This window comes from Penaeus monodon, unplaced genomic scaffold, assembly GCF_015228065.2.
Source record: "Penaeus monodon isolate SGIC_2016 unplaced genomic scaffold, NSTDA_Pmon_1 PmonScaffold_57, whole genome shotgun sequence".
NCBI classification, from domain to species: Eukaryota; Metazoa; Arthropoda; class Malacostraca; order Decapoda; family Penaeidae; genus Penaeus; species Penaeus monodon.
The window spans coordinates 208,619-225,003 of NW_023660662.1; the positions used below are offsets into that span (position 1 = coordinate 208,619).

The following is a 16,385-nucleotide window of genomic DNA, read 5'->3' on the forward strand; positions in this document are numbered from 1 at the left end:
CCTATATAGACGTTAAAGGGAAGGGCATGTCTACGGAAGGTAATTTTGGCTATGTTAGTGGGTTTCTTTCGATTACCTCTGGGGGGAATGGAGTAGCATTGTACTGACGTTGCATCATAGTCTGTGAGACAGGCAAGTAGGTCTTCTCCACAATCTGACCAATCTTTGTCATAGATTGGGCAATTTGCTGGGGAGATTGAAACTGTTCCGGTGCAAGTATTGAGGGTTGGATGGGGTTCTGCAAGGATGGGGTTACCATATAGGTCTGTTAGTTTTGTTAATGCTATAGCTTGGTTTTCGGATGTTACTGTGACAAGACGGGAGCGGTCGGGTCGGCTACGGAAAGAGACTTTACCTACTTGTTTTGGAGACATTGTTGGAAGAGAAGGGTGTTGTCAGAGTAGGGAGCTGTGGGAGGGATCACGAAAAATCGGTCCCATTTGGCTGCGCTGAAGAGGGTATTCAATATTGTTGTAGTGATAGGGGTAGTCGAAGGGCGGGTGCGTGACGATGGAGTAGTGTTGAGGGAGGTAGTGTTATGGGGAGGTGGGCAATAAGGCTGTAAGGTATTAATAAGGGAGGATGGGGTGGTTGATGTTGGAGGTTGTGGGGATAGAGGTGATGAAGTTGAGCGTGCTGGGAGAGTGGAAATGTTCCTTAAGGATTGGTTGTTGGCTACTGTACTAGTAGGCATTGATGAGGGGGTAGTTGTTGCAGTGTTCGGAGCCGTGGTCAAAGGAGAGCCTGGGGTCAGGGAATCGGGTGGGTTTACATCGTTGGGGCTTTTTTATAAAGGGGCAAGCCTCATTGCCCCTAATAGTGGAGATAAGTTTTCATTACTGGCCATGGTAAGCCTGGATTATGTTGGGGATAAAAACAGTCCACCCCTCAGGGTCCCCTTGAGGGGTAAGGGCTAGATAAAAATCAGGGGAATACCGTGCCCATGGCTCCCTCAGGCCGTTCAGGACTGGCACAAAGTCAGCCTTTCATCCTTTCAGCACGGCTCTCACACCTTAGGAGGTGGATAGCAGAAGGGTTTGGTGAAGGAACAGAAACGAAAAGTGGGAAGGAAATAAAGACATGCAAAATTAGTTGAGTCGAGGGCTGAGTCCAAGGTTGGGGAGTTCCCCATCATTGGGTCCCAGTCTCCGCCTCCTAAGCCCCCCCACGACAACAACGGGCAAGGGATTGGGGGGGGGAGAGTGGAAATGTTCTTTAAGGGTTGATTGTTGGCTGCTGTACTAGTAGGTATTGATGAGGGGGTAGTTATTGCAGTGTTCGGAGCCGTGGTCAAAGGAGAGCCTGGGGTCAGGGAATCTGGTGGGTTTACATCGTTGGGGCTATTTGATAAAGGGGCAAGCCTCATTGCCCCTAATAGTGGGGATAAGTTTTCATTACTGGCCATGGTAAGCCTGGATTATGTTGGGGATAAAAACAGTCCACCCCTCAGGGTCTCCTTGAGGGGTAAGGGCTAGATACTAAATCAGGGGAATACCGTGCCCATGGCTCCCTCAGGCCGTTCAGGACTGGCACAAAGTCAGCCTTTCATCCTTTCAGCACGGCTCTCACACCTTAGGAGGTGGATAGCAGAAGGGTTTGGTGAAGGGACAGAAACGAAAAGTGGGAAGGAAAATAAAGACCATGCAAAATTAGTTGAGTCGAGGGCTGAGTCCCAAGGTTGGGGAGTTCCCCATCATTGGGTCCCAGTCTCCGCCTCCTAAGCCCCCCCACGACAACAACGGGCAAGGGATTGGGGGGGTCGTATCATCAAAACATTTTTTCTCTCTCTCTCTACTGCTCTACGTTACCACTGTACTAGCCTCCGGGCTAGTACAGTGGTAACGTGTCGGCCTCTCATCCGAGGGGTCGGCGGTTCGCGCCCCGCCCAGGCGCGAGAAGTTGCAACTGTCGCCCGGAGGTTACTGCTGTGGCTGGGCACCACGGCGGGCAAGGACTCGGTTCAGCCGAGTCAGCAGCAGCTGACACACGTGAGCAAAATCAAGCAGACAGTATGTCACACCAAGAATATCCATTGTATCAAATGGAATCCAAACCAAACTTAAACTCATTTCATTTGTATTTGTGAATCGTCGAAAAAAAAAAAAAAAGTTTGTGCTGATCATATTTAGATCGACAATTTTTTTTCAACAGCAAATTTTCTTCTCGTGTATCATCGAATTTTCTTTTTTTTTCTGTGCTGCTCATTTTTAGATCAACCAGCATCATCAAAATGCATTTCATCGTTTGAATTTGTGTATCATCAAGAAAAAGAATCATATTAATCATATTTAGATTGACTACTTTTTTTCAGCATCAAACTTTCTTCTCTCCTATCATTGAAACTTTTTTTTTTCTGTGCTGCTCATCTTTAGATCAATTCGTATCACCAAAATACCTTTCATCATTTGTATTTGTGTATCATCGAAAAAAAAAAAAAAATCTCGTACTACTAATGTTTAGATTGAATAGTTTTTTTTTTCCCAGAAACAAACTTTATTCTCTCGTATCATCAAAACATTTTTTTTTTTTATGTGGTACTGAATTTGAAATCAACCTGCATCATCAAAACATCTTTCATCCTTTGTATTTGTGTATTATCGAAAAAAAAAATTGTATTTCTCATATTCAGATTGACTACTTTTCTTTCAGCAGCAAACTTTACTCTCTTGTATCAAAACATTTTTTTTTGTTTCTGTACTGCAAATTCAATAAACCTGTATCATCAAAATACCTTTCATCGTTTGTATTTGTGTATCATCGCAAAAAAAAAAATTCCTCGTACTGCTCATGTTTAAATCGACTACATTTATTTTCTCAGCAGCAAACTTTCTTCTGTCGTATCATCGAAACATTTTGCTTTTTCATGCGGTACTTCTTTTGAAATCAACCTGCATCACAAAAATACATTTCATCATTTGTATTTGTGTATCATTGAAAAAAAAAATTCCTCGTACTGTTCATGTTTAAAGAGGATTGATATCATGAAAAAACTATCCTCATACACATGGGGTGCAAAAAAGGAAACACTGTTAAAATTTTATAATGTATACATCAAACCTAAAATAGAGTATGGTATATCAGTTTATGGAAATGCAAAAAAATACAGAATTAAAAAAACTAGAAACAGTACAAAATCTAGCACTAAGGATAGCAACAGGTTGCTTTAGATCCACCCCAATAATATCCCTTCAAGCATTAACTAACAAAATACCAATAGAAATAGGAAAAAAGGAAATAGAATGTATACAACTAGCAAAAATATTGGAGAAACCAGATAACACACCAATAAAGCAAATAGTAATAAATAATATCAAAGAATATAATCTAAACAAAGATAAAAAATTGTTAACTTACAGAGCCATTGAAACCTGTAAACATTTAAAAATAAATATAACAAATATAGTACAGAACATCACCCCAGTACCACCATGGTATGATATCTCACATGTAAGAACTCAATTTATAAATGGTACATCAAAAGACCTTTCAGAACAGATAATTAAAAAACAGTTTCAGATGTTAGAAAATATAACATATAGGCAACAACAAAAAATTTTCACAGATGGATCAAAAATAAAAGAGCCAAATTCAGTCTCAGCAGCAATATTTATCCAAAATGTTAACATTACAACAATCTGGAAGCTACCAAAATGCACAGATATAACCGAAGCAGAGTTATTTGCAATAAAACAAGGATTACATTACATTCAAAATAACAAAATAGCAAACTCGGTAATCTTCACAGACTCTTTTTCAGCACTACAATTAATAGTAAATCACAGACCCAAAACATACAAACAAATCACATACGAAATACAACAATCAATACTCACATTAGCAAAATAAAAACAGAATATCATATTACAATGGATACCGTCACATAAAGGCATTAGAGGCAATGAAATAGCAGATCAAGCTGCCAAAAAAGCACATGAATTAATAAATTCCACAGCCATAACAAAAGACATTAACAATCTAATAAAAGAGATAAAAAATAAGAACAGAAAAACATGGGAAGAACAGTGGATTGAAATTCTAAACACAAAAAACTATTATATCAAAGATAACAAACCAAATGAATGGTCAAGATCAAAAAAACAGAAAAATAGATGTTTGTTTATCACAAATAAAAACAAATCATACAAGATTAAAACAACATCTATATAAAATAAAAATGGAGACAGACCCAACTTGCAGATGGTGCCAACATGAAGCAGAAACCATAGAACACCTAACACTTCAATGCCCAAGATTTAACTCGTATAGAATGAAATTATATGAATCATTAAAAAGAATTAATATAAATAATCCAATTATGTCTCTTATAATAACAGGCGAAGAATATTCATCAGCTAAGAAATACTACATATTAAGACATTTCAAGATCTTCCTACAAAGATCAAAAATAATAGACATAATATAAAAACTCCAATCAACAAAGAAGAACCAAGAATCAAAGATCCAGGGAATATAGACTTCAAAAGTCTAAAACCCTATAAAAGAAAAGAAGAATAATATACTCGTGTAGCTCAGCAGAGCTCCGTATTTTATTCACCTTTTCCCCTCAAATGGAGCAACCAAACAACATATAAAACAATATGAAATAAATATGTTTATATTTGTGCTAATGTATTTTGTAACGTTCATGTTCAACAGGTGTTTTTGGAAGTCTTGCTGAACTTAATCTCCGTGTGTGTCTTCATTGCAGAAGATTATCAGTTGTGAGTACAGATATTACTTTGTATTTTTATGCACTAATGTAAATTTTCGTATTACAGAATAGAATCACATGCCACATGATATTTTTTTTTTTCTTTTTTTTATGAACTAATCCATCCTTTTCAGTCGCGTCTTTGAGGTCTGCCTACCTATTGGAGAAAGTGCCTTCCAAATTATTGAACTGTTGAATGTGTGCTTCCTGGGCCTATTCTTAAGAGTGAGTAGTTACCCTTTATGATTGATATTGTTTGCATTCAACATTCCCCTCTTCTGTTAGCAGTATATATGTAGATTTCAAATAACAGTGAAAATTGTTTAATCTTGTTAACAAATTTTCAGTAAGTATGTAAGAGCAGTTTTCATACATATACTTCAAAGTATGTACAAGTTCCTTAAGGCAAAATCAGTACTTGCTTTGTATTAAATATGATGATGACGAGCATGATCCACTTATATTTCCAGATGGTGTTAGCCCCAAACATGAGGGCTTTTCTGTCCTGTAAATACACCATTGTAGATTATTACACCATACCACTAGTCATCTTTGGAATGATTCTTGGAAGGACTTTCATTGGTATGTTTGGACTTTAAAGTATGTAGTTGAAGAGAATAAATAGTTATAATTGTTAAATATAGTAGTGTGCCTATACTGACAAGATTTTTGTATAAACACTCTCTATACGAATGACCCTAATGATATATGTGGTAAGGGTTGCATTAATACCAACCCTTGCCACAATGGCAGATATTGAAAGTAAACTGTGGCTGACAGGCTTTGATAAAAAATACAGGTATTCACTTGGTGCGGATCATTTTTATAATGAAGTTTGAAGAAGTGGGAGGTGATGCTGAGACGTCCCCCCATATGTTTGTCATCATAAAGTACCTGTCCAGGATTCTAGCTGGTTGGTTTATGGTGGCTGGATTCATATACTTTGTAAGTAAGGATATGAATACTTTTGTAGAACAAGTCATTTTAGTTTTTGGTATATCTGATATCAATACACATACTGCAGAAATATAGAAGAAATTTGCATAAACAGCTACATGCATGTAAGCAGCACACATGAACAAATTGCAGGCTGAGAGTCATGACAACTGTTAGAAGTGGAGAAACTCCATGACTTGCATTATGGAACCTGGCTCTACTTCACCACAATAACAGCAACTGCTATCGGCTATGGTGATGTCCCATGCAAGACAATAGTGACCAGAATTTTTCTCACCTTATTCTTACCCATTGTTTTGGTAGGTTAGATGACTCCTCTTCGCATTTCATAAAAATATAATGCAAGTAAATTATTTTATATGTTAAATTTTTTTATATTAAATTTATCATGTGGCATGTGATTCTATTCTGTAATACGAAAATTTACATTAGTGCATAAAAATACAAAGTAATATCTGTACTCACAACTGATAATCTTCTGCAATGAAGACACACACAGAGATAAAGTTCAGCAAGACTTCCAAAAACACCTGTTGAACATGAACGTTACAAAATACATTAGCACAAATATAAACATATATTTATTTCATATTGTTTTATATGTTGTTTGGTTAAAAGAATATATTGTGTTGAAGAGAACACAGGATGCTCTCTTATTTGATTCTTTATTTTAGGCACTGTATGGAAAGTACGTACCAAACTTAGTACTGAGGATAATTTCCACAGTTGTTCCAAAATTTAAACCATATAGGCCGATATTGTCTGGCAGGTTAGTGTCTACGTAGTTTTCTTCCTGTTTCTTTATTCAATATTAATGTGATATAAACTGAAAATCCTGCAGATAAAAAAGAGCAAAGCACTGTAAGAAATGGAGTAGAAAGGAAGTCTGAGAGGGAGCCGAGTTGCCTTTGTCTTCAAGCTCCCCTTTTTATTTCTTTACTGTTTTTTTTTTCTTTTTCTTTCTTAATATTTTTCCCTAATTACCTCTCATCAGGCATATTGTGTTTTGTGGCTACCTGAACACTCAGAAGATCCGCACTTTTATAATGACAGGGATACACAGGGATGCTGACCTGGTCTTTCTGGGCAAGTATATTGTGCTTTATACACACTAACTCTTCACCTACTTGATAAAGACTTCCGGTGGTGCTTCACAGGGCGATTCCCATTATAAAAGCTGCATTGACGACTCCCTCACTTCACTGATTTCTTTTAATCTGGTATCACTCGGAAGTATGTTTCTTAGCAAATTAAATGTCCAATCCAAAAATGTAGAAAGAGTACAGCGTTTAGGAAGGTTGGGATTGAATGCTCTTTGTGTTCAATCTGCAATGCTACTAGTGATCAGCAATCGGCCCCCACTCTGGATGTTGTATGAACACCTTACTGCCGCAGCCTAAGGTGCGATCCTGAGAGAGTGTTAAGTGAATCCGGCCCTAATGTTTTCTCCTTTCACCAGCAACTTCATACACTTTGTAATTTCTTGCTCTGAATTGAGGCATATTTAATGCATAGTGTCATTGTTGATTAATGTGACACCATATCTTTTGTATTTAATTGAACAAAATTGCAGTTGTACTCCGTGTGAGGATGGTGAATCACCACTCCATGCCTTGCATCCTGTCCAAGGCCTGGTTCAAGATGGTCGAGAACTTGCTGCGGTAATCATGTTACTTTACTCCTGTTCAGACTTGAAGGAAGATTGAACCCTTTCTATGCAATTTTGATTTATTAGTATTTTTTCATAGTGTGGTCTAGCGTAAAGACTCTTACGTAAAGGACTTGAACTTACCATTTCCTTTCCAGATCGATAAAGCCCAGGCATGCATTTTCCTCTCAAACCAAAATAGCAAAGACCAGGAAGGGGAAGACTTCCAAAACATCACCTCAGCATTAGAAGTCTCCAGATCTAGAACTTCCCCAGTCCTCCTGGAATTGCTTCAGTGCAAAAGCAAGGTTGCTTTCACATACCAGTTGGTACCAGTGAGACAGTTCATTTGATATTGTTGATTTACTTGAATAGTTTAGATTCATATGTTAGATTTGTAATTTACAGAAACTCTTTGATGAGGTGTACCAGCCAAGAGCAGAAGACGGCGAGGTGAGCATCTTCTGCTATGCAGAGTTTAATCTTAAACTGATGGGCTATTCATGCCTCGTCCCTGGGTTCTCCACATTACTGGCAAACCTGATTTTGAAAGATATGGTTAAAGATATGGACAATGTACGTACATCCATTAATCTAAGTTCATTGGTGTTTTTGTTAGTAATCAAGTTTCCTAAGGGCTATTGATACATTGGGTTAGCGAAGTTTGAAACTTGTGTCACTTAACCAAATGCTGTATTTCCAGCAGACCCATGACTTGACATGGGAGGAAGAGTACAACTTTGGCAGAAGCTCCCTTATCTGCACTACCTGTTTGTCCGATTCTTTTGAAAGCATGACATTGCATGAGGCTGTTGAGTAAGTATTATTTAGAATTGATAATGTTTTATCTATATAATGGACACTGATATAATAAAATAAGACACAAGTATATCTTATTTTCCTTTAACTCTCAACAGATTATGCCACAAGAAGTTGGGACTCATCCTTTTAGGTGTGAAGAGGGTGAGGAAATGGGGTAAGGCAGGAATTAGCCAAAGAGAAAAGGGGCTGTTAGGGGCGATTAGATCAAAAAGAGGTTACAGGTCTGTGAGAACAGAAACTGCGAGTATTTCGGTGTAGAAGAGGTATCTTGAAACATACAAGTGATAGGATAAAAATGGGTGTTGGGAGAAGTAGAACAAGACTCGGGAAATGAGACAAAGGATATGGGGAAGTACCAGAAAAAGGAGGGTCTGGGAAGGGCACTGTGACAAAATGGAGTTACTTGTGTCCATAAGGGAGCAGAAGGAATGACAGGGAAGGAAGGGTGGTTAATTTAAATGGAGCAGGGCGGGGGGGTGTTGAGAGGGAGTGGGAGGAAGGGGTGTAGGGGAACAAGATAAGGGGAGGATGGATGTCGGCAGTTGCTTTAAGTGTAGAGGGAATGATAACAGATTGGTGTGTAGATGATGGCTGGACATGTTTTTGGGGCCGTGATTAGAAAGTCTGAAATGTCCCCATGGGTATCTGAAAGGGAGTTGATTGGGGAGGTCTTCCCCTCATAAGAAACACTTTTCAGAAGAGGGGGCAGACGTCTGAGGTACAGAGGAAGAGGTAGGTGTAGGGGAGGATGTGCTAAAAGATGGGGTGGATCACCTAGATTGTCTATTGTGGTGGGTAGGCGATGAGAGGTAGAGATTGGAGTGTCTGGATTTAGAATGGTTAAAGATTTTGACTGGGAGAGGGAGGGGGTAGAAGTGGGAACGTAAGGAATAAGAGATATAAAGGGAGATATAGAAACATCTCGGAGAGAAGGGAAATCAATATCAAAACGTTGTTGGCGTGTTTCCTGCCTGGCCTTGCACGAAGTTCGAATCTGGGAACTGCTGCCTCAGATTCAAACTTGTAGGTAGGGCAGCTCTTACAAAATACATTGTGAGGCCCACCACAATTGGCACACGTGTGAGAATGTGCAGAGCAATTTGAATGGCCTGTGACCAGGTTAAGCCAAAATGCCAACATTTCTAACACTGATGGGGTAGGGACTGAGAAGGCCTCCCCCAAGAACTTCAAAGGGAGGTCATGTCTGCGGATGTAATCTTGGCATTATTGATGTAGGACATTTGGCAGCCTCTGCATAGCATATTGCTATGCAGGGCATTGCGAAAGACTTCTTCATATGTTCCTCTGCTGTGGATTCCCTCATCCTTCAGATCTACAGGATCTAGTAGTCGTACTTGAACCTCATCATAACTGAGGAGAGAAAACAGTCAATGAGAAAATACGAACTTACCAACTGCCAATTCCTTGATATTAGTTATTATATTAGAAATATCACTTGCATCTTACCGTTATCAAGAAATACTGAAAACAGAACACTGTCTTACCCTTGTTCCACAAGGGATTTGGGCGATAGTCCGCCTTGCATGAGTGTGCATGCGAAACTGAGGACATCTGACCTGCCATAGTTCTATAAATCAAATAATTAATAATACATTTATTTTGGGTAAAAGATAATAGAAAGGTAAATATAAAAAAATCAGCAATACACATATACCACTGATATTGAAAAAAATTACTGTAGAAGACACTTCAAAAGAACCCTACCAAATATGCAAAGGAGTGAAAGAGTGCAGGAGGAATTGTCTGTCCTACCGCCACTGCAAGGGTGTCACTGACTGGTGTCATCGGCCCATCAGTAATATGGCTGACAGAAGTTGCATTATCCGTCCATTGGGTCATACACTGTAAAACAGTTTTAGATGATAAAACAAGAATCAATGTACCTTCCCTTCTGGGTTAACATTATTTTTTTAAAAATAATTTCTAACATCAGTTTCCCTGAAGAATCAATTGTACTCACTCATAGCCACCATATTCCTGGTGCGGACTAACCGACTCGAAGTCGTCTTCAGCATTTCGAATGCGAAGTCGAATCTTGAACCCAGTTTCTCTGGTTCAGGTTCAGCACAGAGGAGGACGCACATCTGGCAAGAGGCCAGTTTCACGACCTTTCGGGTTTCTTTGGCCCACGGATAACCCTGCACAAAATAATTTTAATCTATTTTGCTCCACAGTTAGTACAGCAAAGACATACAATTTGAAAATGGAAAAAAAATAAAAAAGCATAGCAACGTCAAAGTTAATGAATAATGACAAACCTCATAAGATGCACATGTTTTCATGCATATGTCTAGATTGACCTCTCCACTCAGGAACTAGTATGAGTAAAGAGAATGAATCTAAATTATGCAGAAGGCGAACCATGAGGCATTACTTATGCATCCATCAAAAGCTGCTGAATTACTCACAGCTGCAAAATAAATTTCTGGGATTCTCCGTAGCTCGACCCATTCTTTCCTCAGGTAGTCGAGTGGTCCAATGATGATGATCCTGTGGAGGTGAGAGGGCTGGACACAATAGGACCTCAGAGGCTGGCATAGGTTCTCGAGTCCAATGGCTGGTGAACCTGGATTGGCCATGATGAAGACGACTACATGGCCGCGCAAATCAAGAGAACTCAGCTCGTCTTGTGTCTTGGCAAGAAGAGAAAAATGAATGGGATGTGGAAACAAATCAATTGCAGACCACTAACAATATCTTCAGGATATATGAAACACAATCATAGATATGCTTATTAAGAACCAACTAAGGCCTTACCAGTATGAATTCAGCAAAATCTTTCTCAGAGGAGCCAACAAAATCCTCAACTTCTGTCATTTGTCTTCTTGCAGGTCCAGCATCAGAAGCACAGCATGAGGTCCTGTAGAGAAAATACGAGTTTAGTAAGTATTCATACTCTAGTTAATTTTAAAAATCAAGTATAACTGACGTCTTAATTTACTGTCCTTTAAAACAAAAAACGTACAAATCAAAATTATTCCAGACAATTCTATGAAGAAGAAAAAACATACTTTTTAGAATCCTGGACCTTCACTTTCGGCTGTCGCTTTCCTGTAAAGATAAAAGATAGCAAAAGAGTGTTGAAAAATAACATTACTTAATGGGAAACGTCCCTTTTAACAACAAACTTGCAGAATCATAACCAAAACTGGAAATATTGATGCACAAATACTTACCATTCTCATCACATTTACAAGGGCCATCGAACAGCCCTTCCTCATCCTGACTGCCGTGGCACAAAGAACAGTATGGAAGCTCTGAATAGAAAGAAAATAAGAAAAAGCATTTTGTGAGTCCTTGGAACTTTTGCAATAAAAAAGAAAAATTAACTTGAAAAAAAAGTTATGGAGAGCATAAATGCTAAAATTCATTTACATTTACCTTCTACCGTAACCAAATAAATTTACTCTATTGTTAAAAAAAGGGAGGAAGGGAGAATGAGACACATTCGGCGAGGAAGAAAGAGCAAGAGAGAGAGCACGAGCTTTAGATATATTGATGAATAGATAGATGAGAGAGAGAGAGAGAGAGAGAGAGAGAGAGAGAGAGAGAGAGAGAGAGAGAGAGAGAGAGAGAGAGAAGAGAGAGAGAGAGAGAAGAGAGGAGGGAGGGAGAGAGAGATAAGAGAGAGAGAGGAGAAGAGAGAGAGAGAGAGGGAGAGAGAGAGAGAGAGATAGAGAGAGAGAGAGAGAGAGAGGAGATAGAGAGAGAGAGTGAGAAGAGAGAGATAAGAGAAGAGAGAGAGATAAGAGAAGAGAGAGAGATAGAGAGAGAGAGAGGAGAGAGAGAGAGAGAGAAGAGGGGGAGGAGGGGGGAGAGAGAGAGATAGAGAGAGAAGAGAGAGAGGAGAGGGAGAGAGTTCCTCAGTACAGAGCATAGTAAAACACTGCTCAAAGATGCAAGTACCTGACCCTCATTGTTGACCACCAACACTTCCTGCACTAATAATGGAGAAATTAACCATCCTGAACATTACGTCCAGAAGTATCGCGATTGCTAAAGGACCTCAAGGAAATAAAAGTTGTAGGTCGAGATGACCCAAGTCCACGCATGCTCCACAGATGTGATTTTGACTGGGAGGGAGGGGAGGGGGTAGGAGTGGGAAAACGTAAAGGAATAAGAGATATAAAGGGAGAATATAGAAAACTCTCGGAGGGGGGAAGGGAATCAATATCAAAACTGTTTTGGCGTGTTTCCTGCCTGGCCTTGCACGAAGTTCGAATCTGGGAAATGCTGCCTCAGATTCAACTTGTAGGTAGGCACTCTTACAAAATACTTGTGAGGCCACCACAATGGCACCCGTGTGAGAATGATGCAGGGGCATTGAATGGCTGTGCAGGTTAAGCCAAATGCCAAATTTCTAACTGATGGGTATGGACTGAGAGGCCTCCCCCAAGAACTTCAAAGGGAGGTCATGTCGCGGATGTAATTTGGCATATTGATGTAGAAACATTTGAAAGCCTCTGCATAGCATATTGCTTGCAGGGATTGCGAAAGACTTCTTTATTTCCTCTGCTGTGAAATTCCCTCATCCTTCATCTACAGGATCTAGTATTGTACTTGAACCCCATATAACTGAGGAGAGAAACGTCATGAGAAAATACGAACTTACCAACTGCCAATTCTTGATATTGTTATTATATTGAAATATCACTTCATCTTACCGTTATCAGAAATACTGAAAACGGGAAACACTGTCCTACCCTTGTTCCACAAGGGATTTGGCGATTTAGTCCGCCTTGCATGAGTGTGCATGCGAAACTGGACATCGAACCTGCCATAGCTAAAAACAAATAATTATAATACTTTATTTTGGTAAAAGATAATAGAAAGGAAATAAAAAAATCAGCAATACACATATACCATTGATATGAAAAAATACTGTAGAAGACACTTCAAAAGAAACCTACAAAATGCAAAGGAGTGAAGAGTGCAGGGAATTTTTCTGTCTACCCCCATGCAAGTGTCACTGATGTGTCATCGGCCCATCAGTATATGGTGACAGAAGTTGCATTACCCGGGTCCATGGGTCATACACTGTAAAACAGTTTTAGATGATAAAACAAGAATCCAATGCCCTTCCCTTCTGGTAACATATTTTTTTTAAATAATTTTAACATCAGTTTCCCTGAAGATATTTGTACTCACTCATAGCCCACCTATTCCTGGGCGGACTAACGACTCGAGTCGTTTTCAGCATTCGAATGCGAAGTCGAATCTTGAACCCAGTTTCTCTGGTCAGGTTCAGCACAGAGAAGGACGCACTCTGCAGAGGCCCAGTTTCACGACCTTTCGGTTCTTTGGCCCACGGATAACCCTGCACAAATAATTTAATATATTTTGTCCACAGTTAGTACAGCAAAGACATACAATTTGAAATGGAAAAAAATAAAAAAGCATAGCAACATCAAAGTTAATGAAAAATGAACAAATCATAGATGCACATGTTTCAGCATATGTCTAGATGACCTCTCACTCGGGTAATAGATGAGTAAGAGAATGAATCTAATTCGGAGGCGACCATGAGGCATATATGCATCCATCAAAAGCCTGACATTACTCACAGCTGCAAATAAATTTCTGGGATCTCCGTAGTCGACCCATTCTTTCCTCAGGTAGTCGAGTGGTCCAATGATGATGATCCTGTGGAGGTGAGATGCTGAACACAATAGGACCTCAGAGGCGGGCAAGGTTTCTCGGTCCAATGGCTGTGAACCTGGTTTGCCATGATGAAGACACTACATGCCCGCGACAAATCAAGAGAACTCAGCTCGTCTTGTGTCTTGGCAAGAAGAGAAAAGAATGGGATTGGAAACAAATCAATGCAGACCACTACCCAATATCTTCAGGATATATGGAAACACATCATAGATATCCTTAAAAGAACAACTAAGGCTTACCAAGTATGATTCAGAAAATCATTCTCAGAGGACAACAAATCCTCACTTCTGTCATTTGTCTTCTTGCAGGCAGATCAGAAGCACAGCATGAGGTCCTGTAGAGAAAATACGAGTTTAGTAAGTATTCATACTCTATTAATTTTAAAAATCAAGTATAACTGACGTCCTTAATTTACTGTCCTTTAAAACAAAAAACGTACAAATCAAAATTATTCAGACATCATGAAGAAAAAAACATACTTTTAGAATCTGGACCTTCCTTTCGCTGTCGCTTTCTGTAAGATAAAATAGAAAAAGAGTGTGAAAAATAACATTACTTAATGAAAAAACGTCCCTTAACAAAAACTTGCAGAATCATAACCAAAACTGAAATATTTGCACAAATACTTACATTCTATCCATACAAGGCCATCAAACAGCCCTTCTCTCCTGATGCTGTCATAAAGAACAGTAGAGGGAAGCTCGAATAGGAAGAAAATAAGAAAAAGCATTTGTGAGTCTTGGAACTTTGCAAAAAAAGAAAAATTAACTTGAAAAAAGTAGGAGAGCATAAAGCTAAAATTCTTTACATTTACCTTCTCCGTAACCAATAAATTACTCTTTTGTAAAAAGGGGGGAAGGGAGAATGAGACACATCGGCGAGGAAGAAAGAGCAAGAGAGAGAGCACGAGCTTAGAATATTGATGAATAGTAGATGAGAGAGAGAGAGAGAGAGAGAGAGACAGAGAAAGAGAGAGAGAGAAGAGAGAGAGAGAGAGAGAGAGAGAGAGAGAGAAAGAGAGAGAGAGAGAGAGAGATAAGAGAGAGAGAGAGAGATAAGAGAGAGAGAGAGAGATAAGAGAGAGAGAGAGGAAGAGGAGAAGGGGAGAGAGAGAGAGATGAGAGAGAGAGAGAGAGATGAGAGAGAGAGAGAGATAAGAGAGAGAGAGAGAGAGATAAGAGAGAGAGAGAGAAGAGAGATAAGAGAGAGAGAGAGAGATAAGAGAGAGAGAGAGAGAGAGAGAGATAAGAGAGAGAGAGAGATAAGAGAGAGAGAGAGAGAGAGAGAGAGAGAGAGAGAGAGAGAGAGAGAGAGAGAGAGAGAGTGTGCCTCAGTACAGAGGCACTAGTAAAACACTGCTCAAAAGATGCAAGTACCTGACCCTCATTGTTGACCACCAACACTTCCTGCACTAATAATGGAGAAATTAACCATCCTGAACATTACGTCCAGAAGTATCGCGATTGCTAAAGGACCTCAAGGAAATAAAAGTTGTAGGTCGAGATGACCCAAGTCCACGCATGCTCCACAGATGTGATGACGAATGATCTCAGCCACTTGCCACATTATTTAATAACAGTTTTCATCAGCCTAATTAAGTGGCCACTAAAATGGAGAACAAGTAATGTTCCAATTCACAAGAAATGAAGTAAAGTAGATGTCAGGAACTATCAGTGTCATTTAGTCTACCATTAGTGAAATACCGGGGAAGATATTAAGTAGGCAACTCACGTAACACCTACAGAAACACCACCTGCGATGCCGCTGCCAGTATGCAGGATTTTCAGTTTATATCACATTAATATTGAATAAAGAAACAGAAAGAAAACTACGTAGACACTATCCTGCCAGACAACATCGGCCTATATGGTTTAAATTTTGGAACAACTGTGGAAATTATCCTCAGTACTAAGTTTGGTACGTACTTTCCATACAGTGCCTAAAATAATGAATCAAATAAGAGAGCATCCTGTGTTCTCTTCAACACAATATATTCTATTAACAACTCCATAAAACATATAAAATAATTTACTTGCATTATATTTTTATGAAATGCGAAGAGGAGTCATCTAACCTACCAAAACAATGGGTAAGAATAAGGTGAGAAAAATTCTGGTCACTATTGTCTTGCATGGGACATCACCATAGCCGATAGCAGTTGCTGTTATTGTGAAGTAGAGCCAGGTTCCATAGTGCGTCATGGGGTTTCTCCAATCCAAAAAGGTTGCCATGACTCTCAACCTGCAATTTGTTCATGTGTGTTGCTTACACGCATGTAGCTGTTTATGCAAATTTCTTCTATATTTCTGCAGTATGTGTATTGATATCAGATATACCAAAAACTAAAATGACTTGTTCTACAAAAGTATTCATATCCTTACTTACAAAATGTATGAACCCAGCCACCATAAACCAACAAGCTAGAATCCTGGACAGGTACTTTATGATGACAAACCTATGGGACGTCTCAGCATCACCTCCCACTTCTTCAATCTTCATTACAAAGACAATCCGCACCATGTGAATACCTGTATTTTTTATCAAAGCCTGTCAGCCAGTTTACTT

The 16,385-nt window shown here is 39.2% G+C and overlaps 1 protein-coding gene across 1 annotated transcript; it reads right to left on the reverse strand.

Moving 5' to 3' along the window:
* Window positions 1–3,587: 3,587 nt before the first annotated feature.
* On the reverse strand, window positions 3,588–12,211 carry LOC119571265. Its single transcript, XM_037918657.1, has 9 exons — window positions 12,121–12,211; window positions 11,336–11,416; window positions 11,171–11,210; window positions 10,917–11,019; window positions 10,568–10,792; window positions 10,120–10,297; window positions 9,864–10,001; window positions 9,644–9,726; window positions 3,588–9,509 (listed from the first exon to the last, which is right to left on the reverse strand). The coding sequence occupies exons 1-7, from the start codon at window positions 12,209–12,211 to the stop codon at window positions 9,979–9,981; spliced, it is 741 nt and encodes a 246-aa protein (XP_037774585.1). The 3' UTR covers window positions 3,588–9,509; window positions 9,644–9,726; window positions 9,864–9,978.
* Between the last annotated feature and the right edge of the window lie 4,174 nt (window positions 12,212–16,385).